We start from the raw sequence: 24074 nt of genomic DNA on the forward strand, positions 1-24074 counted from the left end.
CTCTAGTTTGCGAGTTAGCATGTGTCTCAAGACCCTGCAGTTGTGCAATATGTTGTAAATAAAAAGAGTATAAATGTGACTATAGTCGTGTTTTGTCATGTCTACAGGGCTCTAATAATGCTTTGTTCATTTTAATCTGAAAAAAATAATTTGTCTACCCACCAACTATATGTGGTTTCTTAAGTTTTTATTATTTGCCGTTTTATTATTATTATTATATTTATTTATTTATTCCTGATTGATTGATTTTCTTTATTCTTGATTTGTTTATTTATTTTTCATCTTATTTTGTGTAGAAAAATAAAAAGTAAGATATTTGAGAACGGTGGAATGTTTTATCAGAGCTTTTCTTGTAGAAAATTGGAACCAAATCAAATTTTTTTTTACATTTTTTTGTTTTCAATAAATGAATAGTCTTATTTAAATTTGCTTTATTTAAATAGTCTTATTTAAAAGTGTTGTTGTCAAAGCTACCTCCAGCTCATGTCCTCTCTTATGCAAATAAAGCAGCTAGAGCCTACTTTAGTCATACTAGCTTTGTATAATGTACAAATATGTTTTTAATTGAGTAAACTGTGGATAACAACAAGCTCTTTCTTTAGCATTATTTCCCTCGCAGACATAGCAGTGTCTCAATCAATGGGGCTTCATTGTTAATGGCAGTCGCTATAATGAAGTCTCCGCTTAATCAATGGCACCACTCGAGCTCTTATCTCAGCCCGGGCGAGTGTTTTGCATGTTGTCTGTCAGAGATGCCCGGGAGCAGCCAGTTAAAAAAAAAAAAAAAAACAGATATTGATGAGTGCGTTCCTCCAGGACACGTCTCTTTATTGGAGATTGAAAAAGAGCTGGTGAGGGAAAATTTGGAACGGCAAAGGGAATAAATGTTTTGGCAGCTGAAATCCCTGCCAGTGTGAATGTGAAAGTAGCACCCTTTAAACGCAACCACACATGGGAATCTTACCTCAGGCCCAGCTCATACACTGCTAACAAGTCTGTTTATTGTGGTGCTCTATTTTGTGGCTTGAAATAAGATATTTTGGGGTTTTTTTTTTTTTTTTCAAGTGCTACAAACATCACTTGACAGCACTCAAAGGAGTGTGGAAAAGCCGCAAATAAAGACGCTCATTGTCGGAGAAAAGGATCGGGTTTGTTGCGTTGTAGACGCCGACAACGAATGGATACGTGATGAAAATCCTGAGTGTTCTACATTCCACATAACAAGGAGGCCTGAGCCAGGCGGCGTTATTATAGTTGGAAAAAAAACACCTGGGATTTAAAAAAAAAAATGAAACAGAGCTCTGAGGTTTGGTTTTTAACCACACCAAAGCAATAGGAAAGCCACTAAAATGGTTTATTCCTACGGTGTATGATGCTCCAAACATCTTTTAATGATTAATGTGCTTTTCACTGGAGTGACCTTAAAACGTTTACTATTATGTACATAAGACGACAAGCCGTTTTCTTTATGCGCTAGATAAGCCTGCATAGCAGCAGAGTACTGTCGCGACCCCACCTTTGACCCCAGCCATCTTGTTTAGTTTTATCATACTCTATACCAGGGGTGTCCAAAGTGTGGCCCGCAGCATATATTAAAAATAAAATTCAACAAGAAACCCGAGAAATTTAGAAGTGGCCAAATCATCGGCGATTTTACAAGAATAAAGTTGTAAAGTAACAAGAAAAAGTGATCATTTTATGAAAATAATGTCACAATAATATGATAAACAATAACATCCTTTTAGTAGCCTGAATTTAAAATGTTACAAAAAATCTTTTTTTATATTATTATATTATTATATTATTATATTATTATATTATTATATTATTATATTATTATATTATTATATTATTATATTATTATATTATTATATTATTATATTATTATATTATTATATTATTATATTATTATATTATATTATTATATTATATTATTATATAACTCTCTGCCCTCCCAAGTAAAAAAGGCCCCCAATATCGAAAGCTTTAAGTCTCGTCTTAAAACCCACTTTTATTCTCTGGCTTTTAACTCAGAGTGAGTCGTATGGTCCTGTGTCTTTTAGTTCTTTGTTTTTATTGTAATTGGTTCTATTTTTTATACTTTTATTGCTTTGTTTCTTGTTTTTAATATTTTAATATCTATTTTATTATTTTATTTCTTAAATGCTCTTTTAGTTTTGGATTATTACTTTTTATTTTTACTCGTCTGTGCAGCACTTTGGAAACTCTGTTTATAAAATGTGCTATATAAATAAAGTGGATTGGATTGGATTGGATATTATTATATTATTATATTATGAGAAACAAAATAAAGTTGTAATTTTTGGAAAATTAGGTTGCGGAAAAACATGATAATTATGAGAATTATCAGTTTACAATGGAATACATCACATGAATCAAGAAGTTTACCAGAAATTAGACATTTATAAGAAGGAAGTTGAAATAGGTGGAATATAAATTTTAAAAAAAACAGCACAAATTTTAAAAATAGCTGCAATTTATGAGAATAAAGTCAAAATACTACAAGCAAAAAAATGTAATTATTTGAAAATTTGGTTGGGGGAAAAAGTTCAGATATTATGGGAATAGAGTCAAAATATGTTGGGGGAAAAAAGTTAGAATATTATAAGAATAAAGCAGTCCTGCGGCACATTTTTAAATAAAATAAATAATCTTAAAGGGGAACTGCACTTTTTTTATTTCACCCACCATTCACAATCCTTATGTGAAACATGAACACATATTTCTTTCCTTTTCTGTGCAATCTCGCATGCGAAAACAAGTTAATACGAGCTAGCTAACAATGCTGTCATTGGAATACACCTATTTCTACAATGAACCTCTAACAACGTTTTATGGTTTGATATCCATGCTGTGCATTAACACGTACACTAATGCTAACATGTAATAGTTGCAGTATCTTGCCGTATTTTGATGATTTAAAACACTACCCAAACTTCTTTGTTAGCTGTACAATAATAATAACACTGTAGCTTGGTTAATATAGGTATGAATGTGAGTGTGAATGGTTGTTTGTCTATATGTGCCCTGTGATTGGCTGGCCACCAGTCCAGGCTGTACTCCACCTTTTGCCCTGTGACAGCTGGGATAGGCTCCAGCATACCCCTGCGACTCTAATGAAGATAAGCGGCATAGATATAATATATTATTATTGCACGCATTGACCATTGCATATTAATAAAAAATGCTATTTCCCATGATGTAAAGACCAATGCATGTGCCCTCGTAACAATAAACGGTTCAATTCCCCGAAACATCATCAGTCATATGTTAAAAGCCATCCTTGTAATAGCTCACTGTGTCATTATTCAGGCTGATTGCGGGGGAGGCAGCGTCGTACGGCGACATACAAGGCCAAACACGGCTTCTACTTACACATTTTTAATCACGCTGCCAGGCATTAATGAAAGTGTGCGGATGACAAAAGGTAGAGAGCCTGTTGAGAAATGAGGCCAGCACGCCCCTTCTCTTGTACTCGGTGCACAATGGCGCCGGCGGCACCCAGTGGATCTCCTATCATCAGCGACGAGACGTTAAACATCCATCAGGTGAATTAGTCTACACCGGGGGTCTCAAACACGCGGCCCGCGGGCCACATTTGGCCCGCGGGCCGCGTGTTTGAGACCCCCGCCTTGATATGAAAGTTTAATGTTAGTGCGGCCCGCGCAAGTTTGATATGGATGCTGTATGGTATCATGTACCCAGAAAAAATTATTACGTTTGATTAATGTTCATGTTAAAGATTAAATAACTGTCAATAGTTACCCTCCCTATCCGTGTGGAAGTGGTAAGTTTTTGGCTTTTTAAGTTTAAAGGAAATAACTTGGAGTGCTACCGTTTAGGTCGCTAGTGCTCTAGTTTGCGAGTTAGCATGTGTCTCAAGACCCTGCAGTTGCGTAATATGTTGTAAATAAAAAGAGTATAAATGTGACTATAGTCGTGTTTTGTCATGTCTACAGGGCTCTAATAATGCTTTGTTCATTTTAATCTGAAAAAAAAAAAAATTTGTCTACCCACCAACTATATGTGGTTTCTTAAGTTTTTATTATTTGCTGTTTTATTATTATTATTATTATATTTATTTATTTATTACTGATTGATTGATTTTCTTTATTCTTGATTTGTTTATTTATTTTTCATCTTATTTTGTGTAGAAAAATAAAAAGTAAGATATTTGAGAAGAGTGGAATGTTTTATCTGAGCTTTTATTGTAGAAAATCGGAACCAAAGCAAAATTTATAAATTTTTCTGTTTTTAATAAATGCATTTTTTGTTTTTGTTTTTTTTGGAAAACCTGAAAACCAGTCTCACCCAGACCTGAGCTCCAGTGGCCCCCAGGTAAATTGAGTTTGAGACCCCTGGTTTACACGTAGTAACGTTACACCCATGTGTATGTGTGTGTGTGTGTTCGTGTGTGTGTGTGAGGGGTCGTACGACTGTAATCCCTACACAATACCGTACCCGCCCTGCCTACTAAAAGCGTAGGGTAACCGGAGATCCCAGCAATGTGGTCTGACTAATTTTAGCCCCTTTGCGTCGTTATAACACGGTGTTACATTTCTGCATCCACCTCCGAGTGGACAGCGTGGTAAAAATCCAATTACACGAGCGAGACGAGCACGTCTTTTAATCAGGGCCGAGGTTCCATATGTAACTGCGGGGTTATTTCTGTACACGGGCGTCCCGCTGAGCGCTGTTGGCTGCGGATCATAAATACGTGTGATGCTCCGCTACGCTCACAACATCAAAAGATGAAGTGTTTTTAACCGTTAAATAAATACATGCGTTTCCAGCTTGTCTGAGCTACAAGCGGTCTTTCTTGATGCCTCGTTTATATTATATAGCTGAATGTGACCTCCGTCAGCCATGTGCATCCACGTGGGAGTGGTGAGCTACAAACAGAGCAACATGCGCACTATGTGAATGTACAGTAATTCTTTCGTGGTGCCAAGACCTGCAGACCTTCCATATGTTGTGGTTTATAGCGTATCAAAGTAAAGGCTCTGAAATGGAAGTCTTTATTAGAACAAATATGGAATGTGTTAGCTATCATATTGTTAGCGAGCCACAGATTACGTGACTCACCACTTAGACTGCAGAATTTGGTCGTTTTTGAGTGTCATTAAACAAAGAGTAGACTCATACGCGCCGGTGAATAGTGTGATCACAGATGCCCACTGACATTTATGAATGTTTTACACAGAAATAATTGCTATGTATTCTGCAGATGCTACCTGACCGGGTCGAGCCCCCTGCCCGGGCGGCTTCATGGTTTAATGGTAATGGTAATGGTTTTATTTCATTTGAACATGCATCAGATTACAATTGAATGCATCACATAATCAGTTCACAGTTCCACATGTCCAAAAGGAGTAGGAAGAAGCAAAGCTTATTAAATCCTACCCCTCCATCTGGTACTTTTACAATCAGTAACTGTTACATTTGTTCACTTCCTGCTTTCCTAATATTCATTCATTCATTTTCTACCACTTATTCTCACGAGGGTCGCGGGGGTGCTGGAGCCTATCCCAGCTGTCTTCAGGCGAGAGGCGAGGTACACCCTGGACTGGTGGCCAGCCAATCACAGGGCACATATAGACAAACAACCATTCACACTCACATTCATACCTATGGACAATTTGGAGTCGCCAATTAACCTAGCATGTTTTTGGAATGTGGGAGGAAACCGGAGTACCCGGAGAAAACCCACGCATGCACGGGGAGAACATGCAAACTCCACACAGAGATGGCTGAGGGTGGAATTGAACCCTGGTCTCTTAGCTGTGAGGTCTGCGTGCTAACCACTCAACCACCGTGCAGCCCGTTTTCCTAATATAGTTTGTTTGTATGCTTGTATTGTTTCTTGAATTGGCTCATCGTTGTGCATTGTTTGATTTCCTTACTCAATCCATTCCATAGTTTGATTCCACATACTGAAATGCTATGGCTTTTTAACGTAGTCCTAGCATAGAAGTGTTTCAAATGTACTTCTTCCCTGAGATCATATTTCTCCTCTCTTGTAGAGAAGTATTGGATGACATTTTTAGCTAATTGGTTATTTTTAGCCTTATCCATTATTTTAGCTGTTTGAAGATGAACTATATCAGCAAGTTGAAGTATTTGTGATTTTAGAAATAAGGAGTTAATATGTAACTCCAATGTAATAATCCAACTGAAATGCAGCTAGCAGATCATGTTCTGTATTAATGGATCCTTCAGACATTGTCACCGCTTTTTTTTTTTGTTGTTGTTATTGTTGCACAGTGGAAACAGACAGCTCACACGCAGCCGTAACTCAATCTAGCAAAATGCCTTCTCAGTCATTCTCACCTTTTTTTCCCCCGCATTTACATAAATCCATTATTCATGCGTCTAATCCCCGCGCTCAGATGGGGAGATGTAAAATGTAACTGTATGCAGATGGCGGGCGGGAACCAGACAGCTTAGTTTGTTTGTGCTTTGGACTTTTCCTCATCCAGCTGAGCTTTTTGCCATCGACGAGGCCGACGCAAGTTCGCCATCGTAACACGACGAAAACACTCTGATGTTGAGTCGTGCGTTCGGTGCTGCATGGAAGGGACGCAGACCTCACAGCTAGGAGACCAGGGTTCAATTCCACCTTCGGCCATCTCTGTGTGGAGTTTGCATGTTCTCCCCGTGCATGCATGGGTTTTCTCCGGGTACTCCGGTTTCCTCCCACATTCCAAAAACATGCTAGGTTAATTGGCGACTCCAAATTGTCCATAGGTATGAATGTGGAGAACATGCAAACTCCACACAGAGATGGCCGAAGGTGGAATTGAACCCTGGTCTCCTAGCTGTGAGGTCTGCGTGCTAACCACTTGTCCACCATGCCGCCCCTATTTATTATTATTATTTTTCAAATAATTATTGACTCCAAATTTTCCATAGGTATGAATGTGAGTGTGAATGGTTGTTTGTCTATATGTGCCCTGTGATTGGCTGGCCACCAGTCCAGGGTGCACCCCGCCTCTGGCATGAAGCCAGCTGGGATAGGCTCCCGCAACCCTCGTGAAGGATAAGCAGTAGAAAATGAATGAATGAATGAATATTTCCCATGCCGTCCATTGTTAGCTAGCTCATATTAACCTGTTGTCTCGCGCTATAGTGCACAGAAAAGGGAAATAAATATGTGTTCATGTTTCACACTGATTCACATGATTGTGAAAGATGGGCAAAATTCCCAAAAAAGTGCAGTTCCACTTTAAGCCAAAATCAACGACCGCTAGGTGGCAGAAGTGCATTTTATAAGAACTCGGCCTGCGTTTCTCCCATTGGAATACAGGAAGTGAAAAGGCATATGGCTGTGTTATGCAAACAGTTACACATGCTAGGTTAATCGGCGACTCCAAATTGTCCATAGGTATGAATGTGAGTGTGAATGGTTGTTTGTCTATATGTGCCCTGTGATTGGCTGGTGGCCCTGCCTCTCACCCAAAGACAGCTGGGATAGGCTCCAGCACCCCCGCGACCCTCGTGAGGATAAACGGTAGAAAATGAATGAATGAATGAATATTTCCCATGCCGTCCATTGTTAGCTACCTCATATTAACCTGTTTCGGCGACTCCAAATTGTCCATAGGTATGAATGTGAGTGTGAATGGTTGTTTGTCTATATGTGCCCTGTGATTGGCTGGTGACCAGTCCAGGGTGTACCCTGCCTTTCGCCTGAAGACAGCTGGGATAGGCTCCAGCACGGCCGCGACCGTCGTGCGGATAAGTGGTAGAAAATGAATAAATGAATGAATGTATTGCAGTATTCCTGGAATGCATAAGCAAGTATAAAAACATTATAGCAGTGCTGAAAACCGCTGAAAACTATTCTAGCTATTATCCTTAAATCAGGACAAAGTAATAAAACCCTTTCAAAATATGACAGAGCGCAGCTGAATAGCTCAGTTGCAGCCGTGCAGAAATGGAAATAATAAAAAACACACACCCTCCTCTCTGCATTAATGATTTATCGCATGTTATAAGGCAATTGAACTCATCACTTGAGGTTGCTATGGCAATGGGGGGGTTGGGGGGGTGGTTATTCTGAGACAATTAATGACCTACGCAAACGCCACTCACTGTAAAACCTCGCTCCAACTGGATAAAACTGTCCTCGGCTGAGGACAAATTCAACTTGTTAATATCAATGTAAAACATCTGTGGGCTGTTTACTGCACAGGCAACATGAGCCAAGTAAAGACCGGGAGAGGTGGGGGGAGAGGCGGGGAAGCTCAATGCCGCATAATAGACTCTTGTTTTGATTGCTAATGCACAGCGCGCACAAGTTTTCCAGCGTTAAGACGCAGCAGAGGAAGGGACATGAATGTAAGGCAATATGTTTTACACTAAATCCCATTATTGTCGGCCTACGTCAGAGATTCCACACTGGAAAAGCTTTGAAGAAGCCGCCCCGCCCGCTCTGAATCATATTTGCCTAATAAGCGCTCGGCTGCTTGCAGCTGTCGACGCTGAGAAAACCGGAGAGAGAGAGAGAAAACGAGAGAGAATGAGTCATGTGTTACCCATTTAAAGTCCAATTTCTTGCAATGCAAATGTCTGACATGTGCAAAAGGCTGCAGAGGCTGGGCATTTTTTTTTAGGAACGAGCACAGGGAATGCGGGCCGGGTCAGGCTGGAGCTGGGCCACCACTTAGCCACCTGCTTCACCTTTGACACCGGATGTCATCATGGTGAAACAATTCTCTATGCGGTTGTGTTGTTTCTCATATCTCAGCTGCAAGTGAAACACATGGATTCTTTTTTTTGGTTCTTTTTACCCAAAATGGAGAACTATGTGGGAAATATGGTAAACTGTAGCAAATGAAAATAAACCTGCACATGGAATTTAGTTTAGTTTAGTCTTTTGTCTCCTGGAGCAATAATCCTCTAAATGTCTATATTATCTACTTCAGTGGTGTAAAGCGCCCCCTGTCGGTACACGACTGAAATAACACAAATGGATAACTACTTCCTGTTCTGTCTTTTTTTTTGTCACTCATTTGTCAAACGATTCAAACCAATCCGACGTCAAAATGTTCAGCTCATTCGGGACATGTTGGCTGTCTAGCAGGACCTTTCTAGAAATTCCATAATTAATAATAATAATAATTGCCATAATTCAATATTTTTTGTGACATGCTGAAAATGAATGAATGAATAATCCCTCATTTATCACAGTTAATTGATTCCTGACCCACCCGGGATAGGTTTCCAGACCTTCTAAATGGTTTCCAGACCTTCTAAACGCTGTTTAACATTATTAGAGCCCTCTCGACATAAAATAACACCCCTATAGTCACTTTGATACTTCATTCATTCATTCATTTTCTACCGCTTTTCCTCACGAGGGTGGCGGGGGTGTGTTCAAAGATGTTCAAAGCAAATCCTCAAATTTTTTGAAATATTAATAATACTATACAATACAAACAAATGTTTATTATGTTGTGGAAAAAGTTAGAATTTTACAAGAATGAAGACAAAATATTATGGCAATAAGGTCATCATTACCAGAAACAAAATGTAAATAAATAGGAAAAAACTTGTGAACGCCATCTGTAATATTAGAAGAATTAAGTCAAAATATTATATATAATAGCAATGGGAAAAAAAGTCAACATTTTGCCAGAAATCATAATTTTATGAGGTAAAATAATGTAATTTTAGTAGCATAGAGTTGAAATATTAGACGTTATTTTTTAAAAGCCGTAGGAGTTCTAATATAAATTTATTACAAAAACAAACTTTTTGTTTATTTAAAAAAACTAGGGCGGCACGGCGGTCTAGTGGTTAGCGCGCAGACCTCACAGCTAGGAGACCAGGGTTCAATTCCATCCTTGGCCATCTCTGTGTGGAGTTTGCATGTTCTCCCCGCTAGGTTAATTAGCGACTCCAAATTGTCCATAGGTATGAATGTGAGTGTGAATGGTTGTTTGTCTATATGTGCCCTGTGATTGGCTGGCCACCAGTCCAGGGTGTACCCCGCCTCTCGCCCGAAGACAGCTGGGATAGGCTCCAGCACCCCTGCGACCCTCGTGAAGAAAAAGCGGTAGAAAATGAATGAATGAATGAATAAAAAGACTAGGTTGCACAGTGTTTGAGTGGTTAACATTTAGGCCACAAAGTCACAAGATCAGGAAGACATGGGTTCGAACCTTTACTTGGGCATCTCTGTGTGGAGTTTGTATATATGTGCCCTGCGATTGGTGTCCCTCGCCTTTCACCCAAAACCAGCTGGGATAGGCTCCAGCATACCCCCTTTTGACCCTCTTTAGAAAGAAAGTTTAAGATAGTCAACACACAGAAACCCCCAGAATGGCTCCTGATCTAATGAGGAAGACCTCTGTGTGTGTGTGTGTGTGTGCTGGGGGTCCACAGTGAAGCGCAGTGTGTCTTTTTATGACTGACTTGATAAACCCCAGGACGCATAGTGGATGTGTCCCACAATGTATTCTCAAGCAAAATGTATCTTTTGTCCCCCGTTGCAAGTTGCTGGATGTTGTCTGCAATTCTCTTTGTGACCGTGGCACATGATGCCAGCGTGAAAAAAAAAAGAAAAAAGACGATGATGGACATTTTGGAACAAAGACAGGAAAAGTCTGTCTTCTTTCCAAGGTCACGGGCCGGTCTCCTGCTTTCCCTCTCCTGCATTGGCAGCAGGCTGGACAGACTTACTGTATATGAATAGACGTCAGCTCAGCGTGAGTACTCGCTGTGTGTGTGTGTGTGTGTGTGTGTGTGTGTGTGTGTGTGTGTGTGAGGTCTGTGCACGGAGACATCTGTGCTGCCTTGTAGACGTGTGTGTTGAGTTACTTCCTGCATGGGCAGATAATGAGATTTGTGATTCAAATGCTCGATAACGATTCTATGCCACCGTGACTGCTGAGATGAGCTGATCATATTCACACATGGACTCTTTATACAATAAAATCATTAGACATAGTAAATGGACCGACTATCTAGGTTTTTATGGACAAAGGAACATATTTTAATACATATTACAACACATATATATGTACATTTTGCACTTCAGTCATTTGCGGCCCACTGTTACTTTTTTTACTGGCTAAAAATGTAATTTAACAAACAAAAAAAACTAATTTTAAAAGTATAAAGTCTAATTATTATGAGAAAAAAGTGGTAATATTACAAGAATAAGGTCATATTATTATGAGGAAGATAATAAGTAGAATTTTCGGTTTTTCTAAGTCGCAATATGATGAGAAACTTTTTGGAAAATTAGGTTGTGGAAAAAATTATAATGTTACCAGAATATAACATTAAAATGTTACATATTATGTCAAAATATCCCCAAAGTTGGAAAAAAAAACTAAACAAAAACAGCAGAAATGGAAAAAAAAAACAGCTGTAATTTTAAAATAATTAATAAATAAATAAAATAAAAATGTTAAGACAAAAAATGGTATTAAAACAAGAATAAAGGCACAATTTCATGTGCATAAACATTAGAAATAATAATGTTATTTTTAAAAAGTAACATTATGAGGAAAAAACTAAACAAAATAAAGGAAAATGAAGTGGGGGAAAACGTATATTATTAATTACGGGAATATAGTCATAATATTACAAAAAGAAAATCTACAAAGAAGAAAGTTTAAATATTAGATTTTTTTTTAAACATCCAAAAATTGGGGAAATAATCCCCTTTTCAGCAATGCAGTGTTTTCTTACTTCATTCTCATGTTTTTTTGGTTACGTCGTAATGAGCTACCAGCATTAAAATATTTTTTTCAATAAAAAAAATCTCCATAAGATGCCTCACCAGCAAAGTCGCTGAGAGAAAGAAATATTTTCAGCACCTCAACAATGCTGCCCTCTTGTGGACAAATGAGGTATTGCATGCAACTTGCAACGATGAAGTCAGGGGTGTCGATGAATAAGGAGCTCTTTGAGGAAAGCTGTGTCATGTATTCTAAAGAGTGGCTTTATGCAGCACCCCCCCCCCCCACCCCCTCCCACCCCCCTCCTTAACAGGGCGGAGCTTCAAAACTTCTGAGGTCACTTTTTTCTCCCACAAACTTCCCTTCATCCTGCACAACTTTTCAGGCGCGAGTAGCAACAAGGAGAGCAGAGGAGATGCGAGGAGGAGAAGGATGGTGATGGTGATGATGAGTGTGTTCAAGTTTACGTGTGCCATCATTACCAGGGGGTTGTTCCTCTTCGTGTCGCTGGCTGCCGTGTGGAGGGTGACCTGGGTGAAGGGGGACAACATCTTCTGGCTCCTCACGTTGCTCTTCTTGCCGCTGCTGCTGGAGATGATCGTCACGCTGAAGAGGCGGAAGGGCAAAGATTACAAATGGTAAGTATGCATTTTAATATGTCATAGTGATTGTGTAGGGCTGTTCCTATTGTTTAAGACAACAATGAGGACGGGGTGCCCCCCCCCCCACCCCTTCCTTCAAGCCTCCTGCCCTAAATAGTGCTCCTCCAGGAAGAAATCTGCCAAACTTCTTACTTCTGCGAATCCACACCTTCAGCAACTCAATGCATTGAAAACGGGACTTTTTAAGACAAGGTTGGCCACTTCATTAGGTACACCTCCACTATGCTGCAAGAGCTGTTTAAAAATGCTGTTTAAAGTGTAATATACAGTACATAATGCTAATATTTATTATAATATTTATTATTATGTTTATTATTAGCCCTGTGATTGGCTGGCCACCAGTCCAGGGTGTACCCCGCCTCTCGCCCGAAGACAGCTGGGATAGGCTCCAGCACCCACGCGACCCTCGTGAGGAAAAGCGGTAGAAAATGAATGAATGAATGAATGTTTATTATTATTAAATATCTATTTATCCATGATAGCGTCTCTCTCAATTTTACTTCTTTATTAATTTCCATTACTCAAGACGTTATCCACAAGAAGAAAGTTGGAGATTTATGAAAGTCATATATTTTTGAGGGAAAAAAAACGTATTATTTTAACCAAAGGTCACCTGAGTCTCAGACAACGCCAGTTACAATGGAGTATTAAAATAATAGGAGATTTTGAGAATAAAGTCGTACATTTCCGAGAATAAAGACCTAAATTTATACAAATAAAGTCATAAATTTACAATAAAGGTTGTACATTTACGAGGAAAAAAGTTGCAATATTACCTATGACCAATGTCATCTGAGATTTCAACAAATAGTTGTAATTTTTGGAGATTAAACTCGTGAATTTACACAAAAAAGGTTATAAATTTACAAGAAAAAAGTCATAAAGTTACGAGAAAAAATTACATTTACAAGAAAAAATGTCATAATATTACCTTTGACCAAGGCCAAAGCTCACATAAGTCGGCCCTTTTTAGGACTGTCTCAGGCAATGCCTGTTTGGATAGAGTATTAAAATAAATGGAGGTTTCCAGAATAAAGTCGTACATTTATGAGAATAAAGGGGTAAATTTACATGACTAAAGTCAGAAATTTAGGAGAAAAAGTTATAAATTTACAAGAAAAAAGTCACAAATTTACAAGGAAAAAGAGGGAAAATAGTTGTATATTTACGGGGAAAAAATATGAGATTTCAAGAATAAAGTCATAAATTTATGAGAATAAAGGGGTGAATTTACATGACTAAAGTCAGAAATTTAGAAGAAAAAGTTATAAATTTACAAGAAAAAAGTTGAAAATTGACAAAAAAAAAAGAAAAAATAGTTGTATACTTACGATAAAAAATAATCTGAGATTTTGAGAATAAAGTCGGAAATTTATCAGAATAAAGGAGTAAATTTACATGACTAAAGTCAGAAATTTACAAGAAAAAAGTCACAAATTTACAGGGAAAAAAAGGAAAAAAGTTGTATATTTACGATAAAAAATAATCTGAGATTTCGAGAATAAAGTCGTAAATTTACGAGACAAAAAATGTTACTTTATGTTACAGGCATTGCCTGAGACAACTATAAAAAGCGGTGACTTACGGTATGTGACGTTTGGCCTTGGGTAGTATGTGGCGGGGGCAAGTGAGAAGATGCTAACCCATGCTAATCTGTTTGTGCTCAACTGTTCCGTTTTGCTGCCACGTTATAAATAAAAGGAAAGTTTCCTTTCTCCCTGAAGAGCTAAGCGCTATTTTCTCTCCGATACGTATGACACAATGACAATATTACGACTTTTTTCTTGTGAATTTACTACTTTTCTTCTTATAAATGTATAACTTTATTCTGAAAATCTCCATCTACATGTATTTCAATGAACACCTCACAGACAGCCACATTGGAGAGGTCACGGAAAGTTTTCAGCACCTTTTTCCGTCCTTCTCTCCCCGTGTATGAGCCAATTCGAAGACAGGAAGTCAGTGAGGTGAAGAACCTGTGACATGAAAGCGGATCTCCTCATGCTATTAACGTGACGAGGGGCGTCCTCTGCTTATTAGCGTAACAGGAGGAAGATGTTGTACTCTTGGATGGAACCAAAGGCAACCCATTAGGGCTGTAAATCACAACAATCTTTATTACAAATCATAAATCTTGATGCATTTATTACTATTCAAACTTAACTGAACGTCGGTGAAAGCTGTCTTAAAAAGATGCAAGTCAACCACCTGGCAGTCGTAGACGGCATAATGGAGACTAAATGTTTGCATGACATCATTTCTGGCCAATACACTACACTCAGTGTTCTCATGGAGCATGTCTTCTCTCTTGCAGGTTTTCTCCACCAATCTTCCTCTTTCTAATAAGTATCATTCCCTCCATTTGGATCCTGGAGCTTCACCACCAGCAGGACAAAGCCAGTGACCCTCAGGTATATACGCCACATTACATTATTCAAAAAATAAATACATATACACTAATAGAAATGGCCACACAGCAAGGAGACCCGAGTTCGAGTCCACGCTCCGGTTTCTCTGTGCGATACTCTGGTTTCCTCCCACATTCCAAAAACATGCTAGGTTAATTGGCGACTCCAAATTGTCCATAGGTATGAATGTGAGTGTGAATGGTTGTTTGTCTATATGTGCTCTGTGATTGGCTACCGACCAGTCCAGGGTGTACCCCGCCTGATATTGCAAATGATATTGCCCATCATTTGCAATATGTTAGATATCGCCTCTCGTCCAAAGTCACCTGGAATAGGATGGTTGCCCATTATTTGCAATATGTTAGATATGCGTTTGTGCGTTCTAAATAGAGAAAAACAGCTAGCAAGCTAACAATGCATGTAATTGGAAGCTCCTATTCCGCCTATAAAGCCCTCTAAGAAACACTTTACAATTTCCATAACGTGATCTGCATATTAACTCATTCAATCACTCTGATCTTTCAAGGCACACTGATTATTGTGTCCCATGGCTATATAAATATGGAACCTACCAAAAGAAAGATTAGACTCCTGTCTTTCATCTGGAAAGAAAAAGTTTATTTCTACCTTTTGCAGTTCTTTAGTAATCAGCAGTAGAACATAGGTAAGTTTTAGGAAAATATCAGTTCCCAACTACAAAAGGGAGAAAAAAAAGCTTTGTTTGAAAAGATACATTTGAAGCATAACTTTCACTTAGACACTAATATTTTATGAATGTGAGTGTGAATGGTTGTTTGTCTATATGTGCCCTGTGATTGGCTGGCCCCGCCTCTCACCCGAGGTCAGCTGGGATTGGCTGGATATCTCTGCATGTTTATTTGGGGGGTGCAGGGTTTACACTGGAAGCCTATGTGTTTTTATTCTGCATTTCTGTTTAGTGAATGTTATTTGTTGGACTATTTTGGGTGGTCTCGTGTTTAAAAATGACTCAAAATGTCTTGAGTCCGTCTTAAGTCCTTATATCCTGATTTATGGCCTCATGACAGATGAGCAGTCAGATGGGAGTAGTAGTGAAATGTGGGATAAAAGCAACATTCCTCATTCACAAGAGCTGTATCCTCAATAATAATCCGTCATTTAAGCTTGAACAATCTCCTTCCAGTGCAAGAAGCTGGACTCGTGGGAGAACGTGAAGCGAGTAATCACCCTGAACGAGACCTCCAACCTCACGTACCAGAACTACCTGGAGGTAAGACCCCCCGTTTCATATGAGGACATTATCAGGATGTTGTATTTCTGTAACATGATGCGTCTGCAAAAAAAAAAAAAAAGGTTCCTATTTTATTTCTAGTGATGCTTTTATTGGAAAACCACTCATCTGTGTAAGGATTTGGAGGAGTGAAAAGTCATCAAAATAAAGAGGATTTCTCAAGAAATCCTTTTTGTCACATTGTTGTTTCATCATTCTGTCTGTACGTTCTTCTAATGACTTGAGGAAGTTGAGAAAATGCTGACAGGCATCACAAGTCATCTCCCGTATATGACACTATGGAGTACACGGTTAAGGATTTAGTATTCTCGCTCCAGCACTGCAAGGCTATACTTCCCTCCTACTTGTGTGATTGCGGTATTCCACATTAGTTTATTATTTTTTGACAAACATCCAAGTACTAAGTGGTTTAACCAAAACATCTTAACAATCCTGAAACCTGAGCAGTTGGGGTTTCAGTCCTTGGTTTAAAGGATGGTTGCCCATCTTTGCAATATGTTAGATATGCGTTCATGCGTTCTAAAGAGAGAAAAACAGCTAGCAAGCTAACAATGCTAATAATGTGAAGCTCCTATTCCGCCTATAAAGCCCTCTAAGAAACACTTTACAATTTCCATAACGTGATCTGCATATTAACTCATTCAATCGCTATGATCTTTCAAGGCACACAGATTATTGTGTCCCATGGCTATATGAATATGGAACCTACCAAAAGAAAGATTAGACTCTTGTCTTTAATCTGGAAAAAAAAAACTTCGCTTCTACCTTATGCAGTTCTTTAGTAATCAGCAGTAGAACATTGGTAAGTTTTAGGAAAATATCAGTTCCCAACTACAAAAGGGAGAAAAACAGCTTTGTGTGAAAAGACACATTTGAAACACTGATATTTTTTGCTTTGTGACAGCTCAAACAAGTATACCAACATAAACAATCCAGAAAAAGTCCAGAAAGTCAGAGAAATTCCAGAAAAAGCTCAGGATATTCCGGTTTCCTCCCACATTCCAAAAACATGCTATGTTAATTATCGACTCCAAATTGTCCATAGGTATGTGCCCTGTGATTGGCTGGCCACCAGTCCAGGGTGTATGTACCCCGCCTCTCGCCCGAAGACAGCTGGGATAGGCTCCAGCACCCCCAGCGACCCTCGTGAGGATAAGCGGTAGAAAATGAATGAATGATTTTTAGCAGTGGTTAGCATGTTAGCCACACAGTCAGGATTTGAGTATTGGATATATTGGATTATATTGGATTCGAGTCTCCACTTGGACATCTCTGTGTGGAGTTTGCATGTTCTCCCCGTGCATGCGTGGGTTTTCTCCGGGTACTCCGGTTTCCTCCCACATTCCAAAAACATGCTAGGTTAATTAGCGACTCCAAATTGTCCATAGGTATGAATCTGAGTGTGAATGGTTGTTTGTCTATATGTGCCCTGTGATTGGCTGGCCACCAGTCCAGGGTGTACCCCTGCCTCTTGCCCGAAGACAGCTGGGATAGGCTCCAGCGGTAGAAAATGAATGAATGAATGTCTAGAAAAAGGTCCTTAGTGGGTCAATGTATATCCCTTAAAAAATAGTCCTCAAGAACCAATTATTGGACTCTTCTGTAAATATTAAGTAACTTTCCATAGACAGAAAGCTCCAGGTATGCGTCCAAGCGGTAGAAGACACCTCACCCACAAAAAGGTACTAGGATGGACTAAGAGTCCAGAATCAGCCGCCTTTTGGTCCCAAAGCCAAGTCCTTGGAGCCAAAACCTTCCAGACTCAGCTACTGCCAGCCCCTCAAGGTTGAGGTCAGGCTAACACAGTCAGTCAACCATCCAGTGACACATCACAAGTCATGAGTAACAGCAGGAGGGACAAAAATGCAACATGTCGTCCTAATTACATCAGCACTGACTTGATATGAGATCTCACAAGGGTTTTCGTCGGTAATGTTGAGGGAGAATCTCAGACAAAATTGGATTCTCAGGTTGGGGAGAATAAACATGTGAGGAACATCGCACAAACATGTGAGTGTTGACGCCTTGGATGGGGTACCAGACGTGAAAATCTCCAGCAGACAAACAGCCTTCTCAGGAATACTGGACCGAATCCTTTGGTGCAAAGTCGAGAAAGTTTGAATAATTTGTTGGATGGTGCAATTAAAGGCATTTTGTTAGCAGCATTTGAAGGTTAAGATCCAACATGATTAGCCTTCATCGCAGATAAAGAGTTTTTTAAAGTCATAATATTATGAGGGAGAAAAAAAACAATAAAGTTGCAATTTTTTGAGAATTAAGTTGTGGAAAAAGTTGTAATGTTATGAAAAAAAAGTCAAAATATTATTGAGAATTTTTTTTTTAATTACAACAAGTTGGAAAACAAGGATTTTACAAGATTAAAGTTAACCTTTTATGGGAATAATTAAGGTCATAATATGAGAAAGAGGACATTTTCAAAGAGTAAGAAGAAAATTGAAATATTTGTAAAATGAAAAAAGCAGCAAAAATTTAAAAAAGACAAAAGTCTGACCGACTAATACACTTTTTCACCTATATCACAAAGCAGATATGCAGTTTTTTTCCTTAAAATATATATAACTTATTTTCATATTTCTTTACGAAATATCAAAGTCACCTTGGCATCTTTTCATTTTTCGGTATGTGGAAAAGGTTTGGTCACCCCTGCTCTGCTGTATGTGAAAAAATGTATAATACCAATACTACATGAAATACAAATAGAAGAGCTCAAATCAGTGATCCCTGAGGTATTCCACAAGTCTAAAAAGCAAAGATTTCCAATTCTAATGGTGGTAAAATCAATAATGCGGCTTTGGGGATTGACAACAAAATCAGAGACAGTTTTCTAAATGTATATTCAAGCCTTTGTGAGACTGTTGCCACGCCCATTTATCCCAAGAGTTGTGGACACACCTCCGAAATCTTTGTTTCCCAGAAGGAAAACATACATGTGGAGTTTTTGTTTTTGTTTTAATTAAGAGTGGAGGGGATTTAAACGGGGACAGCTTCAATAACATCCAGCAGAGTCTCGTAACATCACATGAACCAAGTTAGCCGCATGCTAAAACACGTCAGACAAAGTGTAAACACATCCAGATGTCCATTTACGTAGAAAAGACTTCCGCTATTCTTTCATTTTCCAGAATATCAACCAAGCGTTGTGCTCCAATGACTGGATCCTGGCTCTTCACCAGATCCTGCTTATCCTCCTTATCGTGGGAAAGTGGCTCCTCCCACTGGGGGGCGGCGTCACAAGGGATGAGCTCTCTCAGCTGCTTCTGATCTTTGTCGGCACGGCGGCGGATATCCTCGAATTCACGAGTGAGACGCTGTCAGATGTCAAGTGCGTGTCTCTTATCTCGTTTGTTTGATGGTTTGTGAAAGTCTAAAATCCAATCATTTCAATTCAAGGTCTAAAAAATCCCTTAAAATCTCAGGTCTTAAATTCAAATATCTCAATTTTGAGATGTCTTAAAAATTGTTTATTATAGCCGTTATGAAGTGAACCGATTACGATTTTCTGGCCAATCAACAATATGGAAAAAGCCTGAACTGCCAATTCTGATTTTTCTTTTTTACCCAACTGACAGCATTGGTTCGATTGCAAACTGTCAGTCCGGCCGAGCAAAAGGGGACAATGGCTGACTTTACAGAGGTGGATATGATTTGTGGCTAAGAAAGATTCCATATGTAACGATCCGCCGATTGCAGATCCACCAAAATTAAGGAAATGGTCGATCGAACGAATACATAAACATCCGTCTTTCTATTAATACAGTAAACCTCGGATATATCGGACTCGGATATATCGGAAATTCGCTCACAACGGACGTAATGCATTTCCAATAAAAATTCATTGCATATATCTGATTTTTTATAACGGATTTCGCCTATTTCGGACAAAATCTCCAGTCCCGTTCCAATGCATTTCCATTAAATTTCCCTCGCATATATCGGATGGCCGCATCGTGGCACTCCGATTTGCAGAATCGTGACAGGCCGCTATACGACGTCATTTGCAGCGTTTGCAGCGTTGCCTGCGCGTCCAGGTACATTGGAAACATAGTCAAGGAAGTGCCTTTTTATAACGGATAAAATCCGATTTACGCATATACCGGATATAAATCCGGTATATGCGTAAAACGGACATTACGGTATACGCATATAACGGATTTCGCTTATATCGGACAAAACCAGTGGGAACAATTGAATCCGATATATCCGAGGTTTACTGTAGTTCCGATTGTCAAGGAAGATACTGTAACATTCTCATTATAACTAACTACAAAACTGAAGTAAAGCACTATCAATCAATTAGTAAAATTGTGTCCAAAACTCTTGAATTACAGTATCCTATCTGTATACACACTCATGCATTTGTAGTACCAAAGATTACATAATCCTTGAAATTCTAGCTAAATACCGTCTTTTCCAGAGAGAACAGTCCTCAACTGGTGTATATCATCTTAGCCGTATGGACCTGGAGCATGTTGCAGTTCCCTCTACATCTGGCTGGTAAGTTCAATGAATACATTTGAACATTTTTCTATGGGATTCAGAACCAAGAACCGATTGTGCGGACCTTCAATACCGGGAGGTCTTAAAACAGAATGTTTACACCTCCATGTTTAACACTGCGGATGTCGTTCTGAGGGTCATATTCAGCATTTCTCTGCTCCATCTATTAGAGTTAACGTTGCATCACTTCAGTTTTAGTCTCCTCCAACCACATCACATTTTCCCAAGCCTTCTTTGAAACAATGTGTATGCCAGAATAATCGAACCGGCCTCTACTACCGCAACTTTGTTCTCAGTACAATCTTCCCAATCAAGACAGTCTTTTTAATAATGTACATGTAAGATGAGCTTCCTCAACAAATACCACCATGATGCTTTTAGAGCACTTAAATCAAACGCTCAATATTGTTCGACGGACGTTCTGTTTGTCTCGTGGGTGCGGCCGTATCCAGTATATTTGTATACCTCATAAACACAGAGTACGTGGTTGGTATACACATGCAACATGGTCATAAACATGCGCTCAGAAATCACACAGGAAAAAGAAAACGTTTGTATCATTTATTTATGGTTTGTTTACTTTACTTTACTTGTATTTGAGCTAGCATGGCAGAGGTCTTGTTACATAGCTTTGGCAGCTAATTAAATATTCTCATATTTACATTTTTCATCAAAAAGCAATTCATCAAATGCCAAAATTTGGTGCTCCACATTCCGGCATGTCAACAACTACGTATATAGTTAACTAAATTAAACAGAATTAATCTATTTTGCCAGCTAGATTACCCTCTATTTACAATTAATAACATTTTTTTACCCATTTCAAATTAGAAACAAGGAATAATCCTAAAATGTATTCACTAAACAGATCATGTATTTTTCCATAGACAAAACATCGCTGGCTAATTGATTTTATCGACATTCTAACAAAAAGGGTTAATGAAACAATACAATAACACAAACGAGGCTTTGATAGCTAATTAAATATTCTCATATTTACATTTTTCATCAAAAAGCAATTCATCAAATGCCAAAATTTGTTGCTCCACATTCAGGCAGGTCAACAACTATATAGTTAACTAAATTAAACAGAATTAATCTATTTTGCCAGCTAGTTTACCCTCTATTTGCAATAAATGACATTTTTTACCCATTTCAAATTAGAAACAAGGAATAATCCTAAAATGTATTCACTCGGCAGATCATGTATTTTTCCATAGACAAAACATCGCTGGCTAATTGATTTCATCGACATTCTAACATTAAGGGTTATTGAAACAACACAATAACACAAATGAGCGCTTGAAACAGATTAATAGTTTTTGCGGGGTTGACCTAAAAAAAACATGTTTTTGGCTCCAAAGTGAAAGAAGACAAATAATATTTCTACCACCACTTTATATTTTTTCTCTCTGTGTTTCACCCCACAGTGGTGAACTCCAAATCGGATTCGGAGGATGAACAAGGGGGTGTGCAGGAGGTCTCCCTCCTGACTAAACACAGCACGGACATGTGGGGTATCGTGGAGGCCTTGTTTATCCAGGACGGGCCCTTCCTGATGGTCAGGCTGACCGTCATGACCTACTTCGATGTCTTCCACCAGATGCTAGTCTTCTTTGCTATCAAGAACTTCCTGGTGGTTATTTTGAACGTGTACAGACTGGCAGTGATATGCCAGAACTTTAGACCTTCCAGGAGCGGCACCGGCCAGGGCAGCGCCATACCATAGTCAAGTCAAATCAGCTTCAGTGGAGAAGAAAATCCCAAAGTTCGATTGCTTTCAGCGGAATGTTCTTGTCCTGTTTGTTTTTTTGTGTGTCACAGTCATTTAATTGTTCACAATTTACGATTAACTTACAACGGCCTGTAGATCAACGTTGATAGAGGATTGGACTGAGTTACTTGTGTGGCGTTAAAGCTAACAACCACACCAGCAGACAAACAGGAAAAGAGGAAACAGAGCAGGAAAAAAGGGGTGTGTCTGGGTCTGGAAGTTTAGGAGTTGGGGCGGGGGGGTTCAGTTCAAAGTTTGTCAGCACAAAAACAAATCAAAATAGTTCCAAATAGTTCCAAAGCTTGACCCCGGAAATTATTCCCATCTGCATTCTGTCTGGCATCATGTTTAGCAGCAGTCCGAGCAGGAAAAGAATGGGAAGAGAGCAAAAAAGTCAAAGTGTTTCCAAAGTCTGTGAAGTGCTGACAAAAATGGGACACGCTTAGACCGTTTGAACTCAGACTGGAAGGTGAAAAAGACTGTGAAAGTTGAGCTGTGAATAATTAAATTAGTTTATTGGTGAAATAACACCATTCATTCGTGGTTTTAGAAATTTACTGGAATGGAAAATAACACCGTTTTTTACGTCCAAAAGATACAAAAGGGAAATTCATAAACGGATTGCATCAAAGTTGTGATGTTTTCCCGCTTCTGCAGGTTATAGTCCTTCAAAACAGTTTTAACTGCCTGTTTACAAAGTAAACACATCGTTTTCCTCACTGTATTTTCCGTAAATACATATTTTGTAGTCCAGTCGCTGTAAAAAGTCCAACTTTCTGTACCTACTTTTGTTTTTTTTCAAAGGGGACCTATTATGCTCATTTTTCAATTGAATTGTGAGCTCCTATAGAGCAGCTACACACAATAACCAGCACAGAAAGCGTTCTAGTTCTTCCAGAATCTGCACCTATTCAACTGCATTTCTTTGGATTTTGTGTTTCCAGCGTAAACAGTCTGTTTTAATGCATTCCACCCACAGCCCATCTGTGCTGTGGTTGCTCACACTATGAGTACATAGAAAGTTTGAGTTTGAGTTCCGGTTTGTGCCTCTAACTTTATAGGAGTTGATAATAAACAGCGATTTCGCCCACTGCTTTGTGCGTAGACTTCCGGTTTGTGCTGCTAACTTTTCCACTTTTAACATACAGTATACATGTGTTGGAGGAAGGGGAGAGAGTTTATATATTAGGAAGTCCACCCCTCTGTGATGTCACAAAGGGACAGTTTTAACCACGCCTTTTGAAATCAAGCGTTTTGAGCCATCCCAAACTTCTTTCAGGGCTAACTTTCAAATGCGCTAACCTCATTATCTGAAACTTTGGCATCGTTTAACATGGGAATAGTACATTCTAACTACATTTATAGATCAGAAAAGTGGAAAAAAGCAAAATAGGTCCCCTTTAAGTGTTGATAGCACCATTTGTGTTTAAATGTGAGCCGTTTTCCTCTACTGCTGCTTTATTGTGACGCATAAACCTCGCTGTTGCCCCCTGCGGAGCGGAGCAAATAATGCATGAACAAGCTGAATGGTTGAACATTATTTGGGTGACGTTCGGCAGGATAAATGAGATGCTTTAGCGGGTCACGTTTAATGACAAATGGTTTTTTTCCATGCCTGGATCAGCATTATTGTGTTAAAACACACACATGGGATTTAATTGTTTTTTTTATGTCCTGTATGACTTGTTTCATAAAAAAAAAGACCATTAAAATATCAGTTTTACATAG

General features: G+C 38.9%; 1 protein-coding gene across 1 annotated transcript; it reads left to right on the top strand.

Moving 5' to 3' along the window:
• The first annotated feature begins 12150 nt into the window (after positions 1–12150).
• LOC131107903 (transmembrane protein 26-like) lies at positions 12151–24074 on the top strand. The gene is made up of 6 exons (XM_058058366.1): positions 12151–12352; positions 14691–14787; positions 15947–16033; positions 19198–19397; positions 20490–20569; positions 22003–24074. Exons 1-6 carry the CDS (start codon positions 12153–12155, stop codon positions 22299–22301), a joined length of 963 nt encoding a protein of 320 aa, XP_057914349.1. The 5' UTR covers positions 12151–12152; the 3' UTR covers positions 22302–24074.

Source organism: Doryrhamphus excisus, chromosome 20 (genome assembly GCF_030265055.1).
Source record: "Doryrhamphus excisus isolate RoL2022-K1 chromosome 20, RoL_Dexc_1.0, whole genome shotgun sequence".
Taxonomy (NCBI): Eukaryota; Metazoa; Chordata; class Actinopteri; order Syngnathiformes; family Syngnathidae; genus Doryrhamphus; species Doryrhamphus excisus.

Coding starts and splice junctions, on each gene's coding strand:
- LOC131107903 (XM_058058366.1), top strand. CDS start 12,153: ATGGTGATGATGAGTGTGTTCAAGTTTACGTGTGCCATCATTACCAGG. Junction 16,034..19,197: donor CGTACCAGAACTACCTGGAG/GTAAGACCCCCC, acceptor TTCATTTTCCAG/AATATCAACCAAGCGTTGTG. Junction 20,570..22,002: donor GTTCCCTCTACATCTGGCTG/GTAAGTTCAATG, acceptor TTCACCCCACAG/TGGTGAACTCCAAATCGGAT.